This window comes from Mastigoproctus giganteus, chromosome 2 (genome assembly GCF_048544385.1).
Source record: "Mastigoproctus giganteus isolate SK-2022 chromosome 2, ASM4854438v1, whole genome shotgun sequence".
Classification (NCBI taxonomy): domain Eukaryota; kingdom Metazoa; phylum Arthropoda; class Arachnida; order Uropygi; family Thelyphonidae; genus Mastigoproctus; species Mastigoproctus giganteus.
In genome coordinates, this window is record NC_143576.1 from 116,627,399 (window position 1) to 116,642,484 (window position 15,086).

At 37.6% G+C, this 15,086-nt stretch overlaps 1 protein-coding gene across 1 annotated transcript in view; it reads right to left on the bottom strand.

Moving 5' to 3' along the window:
* The window catches only part of LOC150089517 (suppressor APC domain-containing protein 2-like), a 260,545-nt gene that overhangs the window by 147,693 nt on the left and 97,766 nt on the right, over positions 1 to 15,086 (bottom strand). Inside the window, exon 2 of the mRNA XM_090390011.1 lies at positions 4,411 to 4,443. Coding sequence (XP_090246137.1) covers positions 4,411 to 4,443 — 33 coding nt within the window. The remainder of the gene's footprint in view (positions 1 to 4,410; positions 4,444 to 15,086) is intronic.

Below are 15,086 nucleotides of genomic sequence, written 5' to 3' on the forward strand. Positions count from 1 at the left end.
CTTCCTTCGTAAGAGCAACCCTTTGTTCTATTCACAAATCTTGTTGCCCTTCTCGGTACTCATTCCAGCAGTTCTACATCCTTCTTGAAATGAGGCCTCCAGACCTGTATACAGTACTCAAGGTGTGGCCTGACCATTGCCTTATACAAAGGGATAATCACCTCCTTATCGCTGCTAGCAAAATTCCTGTATGTCATTGACAAGACGCCATCATCTGCTCTGTCAGGCTGTCTGAACTCCTGAGAATACTACTGCACAGTTGGTATGTTACTCATGTTACTCTACCCATATGCAGTACTATAAAACTTCAATTGCATTTGTCACTATAAAACTTCAATTAGAATTAGCATTAGTAGAGGCATATGATGCAAGAAAGCAAGCTTATGCAGCATCAGCCAAAAAAAAAAAACTTCCACTTCACCCCTCCGTTCGTTCGAAATACATGTCCAGCTGAGCCTTAAATTTATTTAGGTTATCAAGTTCCACAACAAGGGATGGAAGTTTGTTCCACCAACCAACTACCCGCTGGCTAAAGGCAAATTTCCGCACATCTATCCTACATCTGTCTTTCCTCAATTTGAATTTATGCCATCTCAGGTGATTATTCTGAGCAAGAGGCAGAATCCCATCAGCATTGAGCATGCTCAACCCATTCAAGGCTTTATACACCCCTATCAGATCACCTCGCCGGTGCCTAGTCTCCATACACTGTAATTTGCAAAACTTAAGCCTTTCTTCGTAAGAGCAACCCTTTGTTCTATTCACAAATCTTGTTGCCCTTCTCGGTACTCATTCCAGCAGTTCTACATCCTTCTTGAAATGAGGCCTCCAGACCTGTATACAGTACTCAAGGTGTGGCCTGACCATTGCCTTATACAAAGGAATAATCACCTCCTTATCCCTGCTAGAAAAAATCCTGTATATCATTGATAAGACACCATGACCTACTCTTGCAGTCTGCACTGCTCAGAGAACTTCATATCTGCCTGCACAATTATCCCCAGGTCCTTTTCATTCTCTACCACTGTCAGTGTAGTACCACAGAGTTGATCCATTGCTCTGGGGTTGCTGTTTCCCATATGTAGTACTTTACATTTGTCAATGTTAAAATTCATTTGCCACCTCTCAGTCCATCTGTTCAACCTTTCCAGATCCCATAGCAGCAGCAGCATAGCGTCAGTAGTGTCCTTAACAACCCTGCCAACCTTTGTATCGTCTGCAAACTTGGACATTAAGCTTGATATACCATCGTCAATATCATTTATAAATACAGAAAACAACATTGGACCCAACACTGAACCCTGAGGGACTCCACTAATAACATTAGTCCACGATGAGCAGTGTCCATTGATTACCACTCTCTGTCTTCTCCCCCCTCAACCATCCCTTTATCCATAGCAGCAATTTGCCTCCAATGCCACACTGCTCCAATTTGTGCAGCAGTCTTCCATGCGCAACAGTATCAAAAGCCTTTCTAAGATCCAAGTATATAATATCAAAGTTAATCCCTGGATCCAGTTCTTTTGTGACTGCATCATAGTATCCAATCAAATTGGTCCAGCAAGACTTCCCCTTAACAAAACCATGCTGTGTCCGAGCTATAACTGAAGTCTTGTCTAGATGATCCTGCAGTGCTTCTTTAACCAGTGCCTCCATTAATTTTCCCGGAACAGAAGTTAAACTCACAGGTCTATAATTACTTGTGTCAGCCTTTGATTCTCCTTTGTGAATTTAGGTCACATTTGCACATCTCCAGTCTATGGGTACCTCCTCTGAGTCCAAGGAAGCTCTCATAATTATGGCTAAAGATTTGTTTACTTCCTTTGCTGCCCCCTTTAATATAACTGGATAGATCCCATCCACCCCAGGTGCCTTTCTTGTGTTTATCTTCAACAATTTCTCCTCCACTTTACTCTCAGTTATTACAAGATTATCTAGCTTACTGCCAGAGTTTAATACACCTCTGGCGTTCCCCTCGCTGAATAACTCCTCATGTGTGAATGTTGATGCAAAATATTCATTTAGTTTGTTAGCTACCTGAGCAGAATCATCAACAGTTGAACCATCGATATCAAGTGGACCAATCTGATTCATCCATCTTGCTTCTAGAGTTTACATAAGTAAAGAACTCTTTGCTGTTTTTCTTTGCATCCCTTGCCAAAGATTTCTCGTAATCTTCCTTCGCCTGACTAACCTCCTTTGTAACTTGGTTACAGACCAGTTTATATCTATCATTGGCTTCCATGTCATCCCTTAATTTATATGTATCCCATCCATTTTTCTTCTCTGCCATATGTCTCATTAGTTCATCTGACATCCATTTAGGCCTAAACCTTGAACAATATTTCTTAGTTGGTATGTAAAGCCTAGTAGCTTCCAAGATAAGTTCTTTTAATGCTTCCCATTTTGAATTTGCTGTTCGTAACATCATCAGTTGGTCCCAATGTATAGAATTTAAATACTGTCTCAGACCATCGTAGTCGCCTTTACGAAAGCAATAACCCTTCCCTTTACCCCTGATGGTAGTTACCTCTTTGAGTAAATCCCACTTCAGCACACTGTGATCACTGCCACCTAGTGGTTCTTCTATCTGCAGATTTCTCAGCTCAACTTTTTCTCTAGATACTGTTGCAGTAGCATACCACCCTTACTGTCATTAACAACCTTCATAACATATGAAAACTTGGACCTTAAGCCTAATATACCATCATCAATATTACTGATAAATACAGAAAACAAGAATGTTCCCAACCCTGAGGCACTCCACTAATAACAACAGTCCATGAAGAGCACTGTTCATTGATTTACACTCTCTGTGCTATCCCACTCAACCATCCCTTTATCTATAGCAGCAATTTGCCCTTAATGCCACCCTACTCCAATTTGTACAGAAGTCTATCATGTAAAACAGTATCAAAAGCTTTCCTGAAATCCAAGTATATGATATCAAAATTATTGTTGCATCCAGTTTCTTTGTGATCACATCCTAGTACCTAATCAAATTGTAAAATAGTATTTTACAGAAATCTCAGAAAAGATTTCTCCTTAACAGCCCCATGTTGTGTCTGAACTATAGAAGTAACCCCAGAGAAATGTACCAAATATGTGGTACTACACTTAGGGTAGTGGAGAATGAAAAAAACCAGAGAGTAAATATGCAGTCAGATATGAAGTTTTCTGATCAGTGCAGTTAGGCTGCCAGAACAGGTCATGGGGCCTTATCAATGATATTCAGGAATTTTGCTAGCAGGGATAAGGAGATGATTATCTCTTTGCAGAGCTGGAAATAGGGTGGGGCAAGTGGGGTGTCAGCCCCAGGTGCAGCATTTTAATGGTGCATTCGACCAGTAATATATTTTAAAGTTGCTTCATTTTTGGTTTAATTAAATCAAAATTACAGTTGGAACTGTGTTTAACAAACTTCTTTATAGCAAATTTTTTGAATTTCTATTGGTAATTACATTTAAAAGTTTCTGTAGAATAAAGAAAATTTCAATATAACGAAGGGATTACGAGAGACTTAACTTTGTATGCTTTGTTTCCACCTCTGGCCTTTAGGCAATTTAAATGATTAGAAAGCGCAAATTAAGGGTTAAAGGGATTACCATCGACAATGTAAGTGGAACATAAAACATATGCAGCTACCTATCCCACATACCGAGAAGTCATGTTAGTCAACTGCTTTCTATAGCCAGTAAAAAGATTAAGGCATATTCTTGACACGGATAATAGTCTCTGGTCAACTTATGTTCTATGTTTAAAATAAAAATAAAAATTTTATTAAAAGAAATACTGCATTATCTTTGTATGTACTACTCATGATTCCAGAAATTTTTGTGATTTTGTGAGAGTGAAAAAAATTATAAATTCGGGGTTTATAATCACTTACGGAAAAAATATCAAGGAGGAACAGTGTTTTATAAATTTTGAAAAAAACAGGGAAACTCCAATTACAAGATTCTATAAAGTATGGCCCGTTTTATGACATTACACCTCTGAGGTTTTGGTTTGTCCTCATTTGTAAAGCCATTTATTATTTTGCTACATTTTTTATTTATTTTTTTTTGTAAAGCCATTTATTATTTGTAAATTTGTAAAGCCATTTATTATTTTGCTACATTTTTTATTTATTTTTTTTTCTATCTCCACTCCTTAATTCTTTGTTAAGAAAAATTCAGTTCTTACAAGTGGAGCCCAGTATCTTTCTGGAGGACTATGCTAAACACTGGAGGACAAACAAAATTTTTCAAATATCTGTTGATATTTCAACAGATATTTGAAAAATCATGTTTTATCAATTCTGCAGGATATAAAATCTGTAACCCCTTTACAACTTCTGCAATTCGTTCATAAGTATTGTCTAATAGAATCTTATCTAAATATAGAAATAGCGCTATGAATTTTTCTTACCTTGCCCGTAACAGTAGCCTCTTGTGAACGGTCCTTCAAAGCGAGAAAAATTCAATTAAAATAATACACTTTCATTGCATATTTTTAGTTTATGTTATAATGTTAAAAGTACTATGTTTCGCAATATTTTGTTTCTATGATTTTATGTTAGATAAATAAATATTATCCCAGGGGCTCACATCTGGTAAGTATGGACTTGGCACACCCAGGGTCCTGAGCTGGATATTACCATTCTTCTCTTTCTTGGTGATTACTCTCTCTCTCTCTCTCTCTTGGGATCCGGAAAAGTTGCCCCTCACATTTCGCCCCCGGCACATTTCGCCTCCCACATTTCACCCCCAGTAGATAATGAATAGGCTATAGAAATGTAAATAATACGCCTAATTTTTTATTAATTCTAATTTATTTTGTTTTAATAGAATGAATCAATCAAAGGTAATCAATCAATCAAAGGTAAAGGTAATCAATCATAGAATAAATGCACATTATTGTTGTTTAAAACTTGAAGTTGTATGCAATGCCTCTAAGGTAATCAATCACATTACGATTTTGAAAATCTTGGACTATTCTTTTGATTCTAGCAGAAATTGCAGCATACTTCTTGTTCCATCAGAAAACCACTCCTGGCTACGTGCCAATAACTGAAGATTGTTACTAGTGGAAAAAATAAGCATGCGACCCGGGAGAAGTTCGTCATTAAAAACTGTTTTAATGTTTTTAATAAAAAAACATACATTAAAAACTGTTTAATAGATTTGATACATGTTGGATTTGATATTTGATAATTGAGAGCTATTAAGTGCTCGATAATTCCTATATTCTATTATATTATAAATTAACAAGGATTACCTTTATTTCAGATATAGGAAGCTTCTTTTTCAACTCTCCTAGTCCAACTCACTAATAATTCTTGAGGATGGCGATATCAATTTTGCAAAACAGGTCGGACATCTTCCCCACTGTCAGAACCGTAGTGTTCAGACCATGCGGTCTCAACAATGAGCGCTCAAGACGTCTGTCTTCAAACACCATACCTCTGGCAGCAAGGAAACCATTATGTGGATTGGCATAAAATTAGATTTTTGAAGGTCTAAGCTGTTTAATAAATATGGACCGATTATTTCTTTTGGTCCTGTAGCTGGACTTTAGAGTTAATTTAGGGGTCTAATAAAATTGGATATGGGGGGGGATTATTCTCTCCATTCCTTAAGTCGGACTAGAACTTTTCGGGGGTCATGTTCACAGGAATAGAGCAACTCACAATTAATCATTGATATCGCCATCCTCAAGAATTATTAGTGAGTTGGACTAGGAGAGTTGGAAAAGAAGCTTCCTATATCTAAAATAAAGGTAACCTCTGTTGATTTATAATATAATTAAAAACTGTTGTACACTGCCATGGATAATAATTTCTTGATAATTTTGTGGAATTACTAGGTCCTGGACATTGCTCGGTAAAGCAGGAGTACCATTGTTGCATCGAACATGACGAATGGTTCGTTTAAGTGAATCCTTTTTAGGAAGTAATGCCGTGACATTGGTATGAGCCTCTGCAATAACTGATGCAACAATTTGCTGTGGCCGTTCGTTCGTGGTTGTTGCATGTTGCCGTATTTGACCAATCAATTGCAATGCTTCCGACCTTGCAGCTTGAGCTGCATGGTTTTGTTTAGTTACGACTTTCACAACTGGGCCTTCCAAACACGCCCTTTGCAGGTGGAATGTTTTTGAATTGAGCAAGAGTCCACTCTGTATCTTACTTCTCTGTGGAGGCGGCGAAAACAGCAAATGCATGCTGTTGACTGTGCCACGAAATGTGAGGAGAGCCAGATGTAGGAACTTTTATTGTTTGACTTTAGACAAATCAGAACAAGATTCACTTGTTACTGAAAAGACTCCTATAAGATTAGTCACTGTTCCCTCCCCCATGTACGTTACTAACCACATGACTATCGCCCTCGTGGTAGAGTATGTATTCTTTCCATTGTGAAAGGATTAACAGTTCCAGTTAAACCTTTCACAATGGAAAGAGAACCCTGAAGACATAAAAAAGGGGAGAAATTAGTTTAAAAGCTATGTGACAATTTGTACACAAATGTCATTTTGAAAATTTGTTCGGAAAAGTTAGAGTTATCGGAAGTTCAGTTCGAGTAATCGAGAGAGTTTAACATAAAATCTCCACTAAAGGGGCTGGGACTTCAATAAAAATTCGAGTTATCGAGAGTTGACTGTACAGTATTTACATTTCTGTAGCCTACTCATTATCTACTGGGGGGAAAAATGTGCCGGGGGCAAAATGTGGGAGGCGAAATGTGGGGGGGGGGCACTTTTCCATAAACCCTCTCTCTTAGGGTAACTCAGGAATTTTTTTAGGCTGGTGCAGCATAAGCTTCAGGCTTTCTTGCACCATATGACTAATAATAATAAATAATAACATAAACTATCTGGTTTTCTAATTTTTTTGTAGTCATATGTACTTTCTTTGTAGTTTACATAGAAATAAATTCTCTGTAGATATAAACGAATATTTGTTTCTTTTTCTTTGATAATTTTTTTTTGTTATATTCAATGCATTATTTAAATAATTTTATTAATAAATATATGCAAATCATAGACCGTTAAAATAGTAATTTTTATAAATTCATAAAGATTGAAGGGGAGTAGCAAGGGGATGCAGAGGGGCGAATTTCCCCTGGGTGCTAAGCTTTGGGGGGTACCAACTGAACGAATTATATATCACAATCAGGGGTGCTAGGAAGACATGTTGCCCCCAGGCATTGACAACCACAGCTATGCTACTGAAAGATTGACTACCTGCATATATTGGGGGTGTACTTATAACACTTTTGCCCCAGGCATAGGATTGCCTAGTTCCGGCTCTGTCCCCTTGTATAGGGCAATGGTCAGGCCACACCTTGAGTATTGTGTTCAGGTCTGGAGGCTTCATTTTAGGAAGGATGTAGAGTTGCTAGAACGAGTACAGAGAAGGGCAACAAGACTAGTCAGGGGAACAAAGGGGTACTCTTACCAAGAAAGGCTTAAGTTCTGCAAATTGCAGCGTCTGTAGACTAGACACCTGAGAGGTGACCTGATTAATGTGTTTAAGGCTTTGAATGGTTTGAGCAAGCTGAATGCTGATGGGTTTCTTCCTCTTGCTTAGATTACATACACAACAGGACATTAATTCAAATCGAGGAAGGAAGGTGAAATAGGAAGATTTTTTTTTTTGCCGATGCTGTATAAGCTTGCTTTCTTGCATCATTTTCCACTACTAATGCTATTCCTTAATTCTTTCAACAAAAAATTGAAAAAAGCAATATAAATGAGAAATATAAATAAAAAAACCATGTCACAGCATGGGAATTTGCTGATTAACCTTCAGCTCTTTGCATGATCTCTGATAGATTCCAATTATATAAATTTTCTTATTATTTTTTTTAATGTCAAAATAATATCATATCCTTCTGTGTATCTTTCACCATCAGTATTATCAAAATGATTATGAAAACAACAAGGATTACCTTTATTTTTGATATAGGATGCTTCTTTTCCAACCAACTCTTCTAGTCCAACACGCTAACAATTCTTTGTGAAGGCGATATAAATTTTACAAAAAATGTGAAACATCTTCCCCACTGTCAGAACAGTAGTGTTTAGACACTCGGTCTCAATATTGAGCACTCAACCCAACTTCTGTCTTCAAACACCATACCTCTGCCAGCAAGGAAACCATTACATAGATTGATTATAAAATTAAAATTTAAAGGTCGTTGTTTAAAGAAGTTGGTTGAGCACTCAATTTAAAGAAGTTGGGTTGAGCACTCAATATTGGGACCGAGGCGTCTAAACACTACTGTTCTGACAGTGGGGAAGATGTTTCACATTTTTTATAAAATTTATATCGCCTTCACAAACAATTGTTAGCATGTTGGACTAGGAGTTAGTTGGAAAAGAGGCATCCTATATCAAAAGTAAAGGTAATCCCTGTTGTTTTCATAATATAATAGAATATAGAAATTATCAAGCACTTAATAGCTCTCTATTATCATATCAAAATGATTCTATGAATTACTAGAAATCAATTTTTTTGTTCAGCATTTAACACGTCAGGTGGGTGATCTTGTTTATATTTTCTGTAGTCCACTCCATTTCTTAGAAGGCATCTGTGATGCCATTAAGCGTTATGTGTACATCTTTGGTTTCTCCTTTGATTTCGACATACAGTAATCAGGAAATTTTTTTTCTTCTTTTTTTTTTGATAAAAAAACAGGAAAATAACATTTCAAAGTGTTCCACTTTAAACTATTTCTTACTTTCTTTTCTCCAGAAACTAAATGATGATTAGAATACACCAAACTGTCAGCTATTTTTGAATGTTATGGTTATAAAGTTAGCATTAGTAGAGGCATATGATGCAAGAAAGCAAGTTTATGCAGCATCAGCCAAAAAAAAAAAAAAAAAAACCCTCCCATTTTACCCCTCCATTCATTCCAAATGCTTGTCCAGCTCAGCCTTAAATTTATTTAGGCTATCAACTTCCACAACGAAAGATGGAAGTCTGTTCCACCAATCAACCACCAGCTGGCTAAAGACAAATTTCCACACATCTATTCTACAACTGTCTTTCCTCAATTTCAATCTATGCCCCGCCCCCTCAGGTTCTTAATCTGAGCAAGAGGAAGAATCCCATCAGCATTCAGCTTGCTCAATCCATTCAAGGCCTTATACACCTCAATCAGATCACCTCGCAAGGAGCCTACTGTCCAGGTGCTGCAATTTGTAGAACTTGAGCCTTTCCTGTTAAGAGCACCAATCTTGTTGCTCTTCTTTGTACTCGTTCTAGCAATTCTACCTAAAATGAGGTAGAATTGCTAGCATTCTAGCAATCCTTCCTAAAATGAGGCCTCCAGATCTGTACACAGTACTCTAGGTGTGACCTGACCATTTCCTTGTACAACGGATAATCACCTCCCTGTCCCTGCTAGCAAAATTCCTATATAGTGTTAATTACACTTGTATTCTGTTTACCAGCAAAGGATATTTCTTGAAGGAAAAGAACTTGTCGTGACTCAGCACATTCTGAATAAATTAGGTATTATGTTATAACATATTACTTAATTTATCTAATTTCTGTTGTAAACATGTATATTTCTACCAAAGTAGTCGAATTTGAATTTACCATATGAAATTGCATAAAGCTGATGTTGTTATAGGCTTCTAGGTGCATCAGTGACTTCAGCCATATTGTGCCGCTTGAATGAAGTACAGGATGACAAGAGAAAAGTGTGAAATATGGAACAAATTTATTTATTTGAAACACAGCCAGCCATTTTATTTTAAGAACTGCTATAATTATGACACTGAATAAATTCTAAGACTAAAAATATTCTTTTATTTTATATTTATCTTTATTCTGTATTTTGCAAATCTTTTAAATAAATATGATTTTCAATTGAAATAAAAAAAATAAGATATACCGTATTTCCCCATGTATAAGACACACCTTAATTTTGGGGCCCGATATTTCAAAAAAAAATGTATTACATAAAGTTATTGAACTCGAGTTTTATTCATCATAAAATTCATACAACTCATCAGTGTCAAAATTCCCATCCATTAGCTTGTCCTCATCTGTGTCTGATGACGAATCACTGTCATCATATATTGCCTCATCCTCAGTTCCAACTATGGCATTTGAAATGCCACACTTCTTAAATGATTTGATAATGATCTCAATCTTGATATTATCCCAGGATCTTTTCACCCAGGTACAAAAACTTCTCCTATAGTTGGTTTCTTCACTCTTCCTGCTGGTGTAAAATTGTCCCCAGAAGACTTCATCCAATGGTTCCATTCGTCTCACAAGGCATCTTTGAAGGGTTTGTTAATGCTGACATCAAGTGGTTGGAGCTGGGATGTCAAGCCTCCAGGTATGACGGCAAGTTTTGTTTTTTGCTCTGCAGCAATCTTCTTTGTATTTTTTGTTATGTGTGCCCTGAACTGATCAAGCACCAATAGTGCGGGTTTGCGTAAGAGCCCACCTGGTCTCCTGCTCCAAACTTTCTCAAACCAGATCTTCATCCCATCCTGATCCATCCAACCCTTGTTATAAATGTGGACAATCACTCCTCGAGGAACGTCTTCTTTTGGCATTGTTTTGCGTTTGAAAATCAGCATAGGAGGCAGCTTGGTTCCGTCGGCACAAGAAGCTAGAACAACTGTATAATGGTTCTTTTCATGTCCACTTGTCTTCACAGTTAGTTTTCACTCCCTTCTTATCAACAGTTCTGTTACTTGGAACATCAAATTGAAGGGGGACTTTGTCCATATTTGCAATCTGTCCCAACTAAAACTATGTCTTCCGACACTGAATGACAAAACGATGAAATTCAAGGATCTTCTCCTCATAGCTTTTGGGCAAGTCTGGTGTGTGTATGCATGCTTAGTCCATTCCGTTTCATGAACCTGAAGCACCAATTGTGTCCTCCTTTGAAATCAGTAACTTTGAAATCATAGTTCTCTTCTTTTCTCTTTCCGAGGAATTCTTGTACCGCAGCCTTGAAAAATCTCCATGCAGTTAGTTCAACATCATTCAGGATTTTTTGAAATTCTTAATCTTTTAGGAGCTTTCTTATTTGAGGACCTATGAAAATTCATTCTTCAGCTTTGCATGAAATAAATTTGGAAACATTTTCAGTAAAAATTCGAATCTTCTGATTTCTTTATCCAGTGCCTTAATGAAATTCTTAATCAGTTCAAGCTTGATGTGTAAAGGGGGAAGAAAAACCTTTTCTGGATCAACCAATGGAACATACTTTACATTGCTTTTGCTGGGAATATATTCATCTCTCTCTCTTGCCCAGTGTTGTACGAAATATTGTTCGACTGTTGCACAACTATTACAAAAACAGAGGAAACAACAGTATTTAGTGAAACCATCTTGCAACCCAAAAAGCAGTCCAATGACTTTGATATCACCACAAATATTCGAACCATAGTCATTGTAACGTATAACAGCAAGAATCTGGGACATACTATCATAGGTTTCTTTAAAACCAACAGCATGAACAAGAGGAATTGATGGAAAAGTATTTCTATTATGAAGAAATACTGCTTTCAAACTTAGCTTTGACACATCAATGAACAAACACCATTCAGAGGTATTATGATCAATGTTCAGTTTGTGCATAAGATCAACGACGTCTTTGCAGACACACACATGTTGTTTTCCATTACAAAATATCCTGAAAACTCTTCATTTCACTTACGATATATTGTAGTCCAAATCATGTGAAGTACATCATTTGGTGACATCTGGTAAAACAATTTCTTCTGTACTTTCATCACTACTTCCAATACCGTAAGATTTTGGTGGCACAGGTACTGGCAGTTCTTTACCATGTGGCACTGGCCTAATTGTTGATGGGATATATGTATATTTGTGTATGGTGCTTAGAGGGGAACAGGTATCCTGTGTGTTATCAGACACTTAGCCTAAAACACTGATGGATCCAATATCTCTATTACAGAAGATTTAGGAGAAGTCCGGTTGGCCTGCCTCCCTAAAATCCACTCATGCACACCTTCTCGATGGTAAGCCCTGATACGTCACTTAGGTGGAAACGAACGTGTAGAGTGGTTCTCTTCAAAATGCCTGGTCAGCGTGAAGAGGAAAAGACCAAACCCTACAGCATATGACAGCACAACAAAACAAATGGCCCTCGGTCTCCAGCAGCTTTCCCTCTTACGGCAGCGAGAGGATCAGAGTGGAAGCAGAGGGTGCTAAGAATCTCTGGGTACGACCAGGCTGCCATGCACGGAAACTGAACTTGGCCTTTTATAATGCAAGATCACTCATTGGTGAAGACAGGATATTAGAGCTGGAAAAGGAATTAGAAAATGTGAATTGGAATATCATCAGTTTGGCAGAAACAAGAAGAAGAAATGAATCACTTATAAGTTTATCAAGTGGAAATCTGCTGTACAACAATGGAAACAGTGAAAGGAGTGAAGGTGGAGTTGGGTTTCTGGTCCATAAATATTTTAAAAACAACATTTTGGAATTCAAAAGCACATCACCAAGGGTGTCAAGACTAATACTCAAGATTTCTAAGAGATACAAGCTAAAGGTTATAATGATAAATTTATGCACCAACATCGAGCCATGATGATGAAGAGGTTGAAGAAATGTACACCGCAATTGAGAGTCTTCTAGATGAGCAGAAAACCCACTACACTATTATTATCGAGGACTTCAATGCTAAGGTTGGAAAAAGACAAAACAGCGCAGAAAGGGGAACTAGAGGAAATTTTGGAATTGGTGAAAGAAATGAAAGACTTGTGGAATTTGCAGAATCTCAAGGTTTGTCAGTAATGAACACTTTTTTCAAGAAAAGGGTGAACAGAAAGTGGACATGGAAGAGTCCAAATGGATTAACAATAATGAAATCGATTTCATCCTCACTAACAGAAGATATATCGTGAATGATGTTACTGTTCTGAATAAGGTAAATGTTGGAAGTGATCACAGAATGGTAAGATGTACACTTGATATAGAAGTAGGAAGGAAAGGAAAAAACTGACCCGAGTAAATAATATGAAGGTCTTAGAGATAACAGAAGAGGAGAAAAAGCAGTATGTACTGGAACTTAAGAACAAGTTTGAGTTTCTGCAGACTGCTCAGGACCAAGATATCAATGAGGAATATTACAACTTTCTGAAAGTCACAAAGCCTAAGAAACCTATAGGGAAAAAGAAATCCAAAGAAGAAAAAATTAGTCAAGAAACACTTGTTATAATGAACTGAAGGTGACAAATGAAGAGCAAGATAAACACCGACAAGGATAAAATTGGTATACTGAGTTATGCAAAGCCATTAGAAAGAGACTCAAAGAGGACATAAGAAGATTTAACACAAGAAAAGTAGAACAAGCATTAAGGGAAAACAAAGGACTTAAATCAACAGCCATGAGCAGTAATACAGAAAGACAAATGATACTGAAACTGAAGAATAGCGATGGTATATTTATAAATAGCAGAGAAGGCATAATTCAAATAGCAGAAGACTACTATAGAGAATTATACAAGGAGCGAGGGAATGATGCCAGGAGCGAGGAAGATAGATTGCAAAGTAGCAACGCATACGACATACCTGATATTCTTCCTGATGAGGTTGAACATGCATTGAAGAAAATGAAGAATCAGAAAGTCCCGGGGGAAGATGAAGTTACTGTAGAGTTGTTAAAATTGGGAGGAAGAGACAACACAAAAACTGGCAAGGCTCTTCACAAAGTGCATCCGAAAAGGTGTGACGCCTAAGCAGTGGAAAAATGCAATCATAATTTTGCTGCATAAGAAAGGAGATAAATCAGAAATTGGAAATTATAGACCAATTAGATTGTTATCCCGCATCTACAAGTTGTTCACAAGGGTCATTACTAAAAGATTAGAAAGAATACTTGATGAGAATCAACCGAAAGAGCAAGCTGGCTTTAGGACAGGATTCTTAACTATGGATCACCTTCATGTAATATCACAGCTAATGGAGAAAGCAAATGAAAATAAAACACCAATATGCTTGGCATTTGTGGATTATGAAAAGGCATTTGACTCCAAACAGCATAAGGCAATGTTTTGGGCGCTAGAAAGACAAGGCATAGATACCCCACATATTATGATTTTGAAGAAAATATATGAGAGTGCTACCTCCTTTATTAGACTAGACAAAGACAGTAGGAAATTTAACATTGAGAAAGGAGTTAGCATTAGCATTAGTAGAGGCATTTGATGCAAGAAAGCAAGCTTATGCAGCATCAGCCAAAAAAAAAAAAAAAAAAAAAAAGTAACATAAATAAAAATAACCACTTCCACTTCACCCCTCTGTTCGTTCGAAATACCTGTCCAGCTGAGCCTTAAACTTATTTAGGCTATCAACTTCCACGACAAGGGATGGAAGTCTGTTCCACCCACCAACCACCCGGTGGCTAAAGGCAAATTTCCGCACATCTATCCTACATCTGTCTTTCCTCAATTTGAATTTATGCCCTCTCAGGTGATTTTTCTGAGCTAGAGGAAGAATCCCATCAGCATTGAGCATGCTCAAACCATTCAAGGCTTTGTACACCTCTATCAGATCACCCCGCTGGTGCCTAGTTTCCAGACACTGTAATTTGCAAAACTTAAGCCTTTCTTCGTAAGAGAACCCCTTTGTCCCATTCACCAATCTAGTTGCCCTTCTCTGTACTCGTTCCAGCAGCTCTACATCCTTCCTGAAATGAGGCCTCCAGGCCTGTATACAGTACTCTAGGTGTGGCCTGACCATTGCCTTATACAAGGGAATAATCACCTCCTTATCCCTGCTAGAAAAATTCCTATATATCATTGACAATACACCATGAGCTACTCTTGCAGCTCGTCTGCACTGCTCAGAGAACTTCATATCTGCCTGCACCACCACCCCCAGGTCCCTTTCATTCTCTACCACTGTCAGTGTAGTACCACAGAGTTGATACGTTGCTCTGGGGTTGCTGTTTCCCATATGTAGTACTTTACATTTGTCAATGTTAAACTTCATTTGCCACCTCGAAGCCCATCTGCTCAACCTTTCCAAATCCTGTTGCAGCAGCATAGTGTCAGTAGTGTCCTTGACAACCCTGCCAACCTTCGTATCGTCTGCA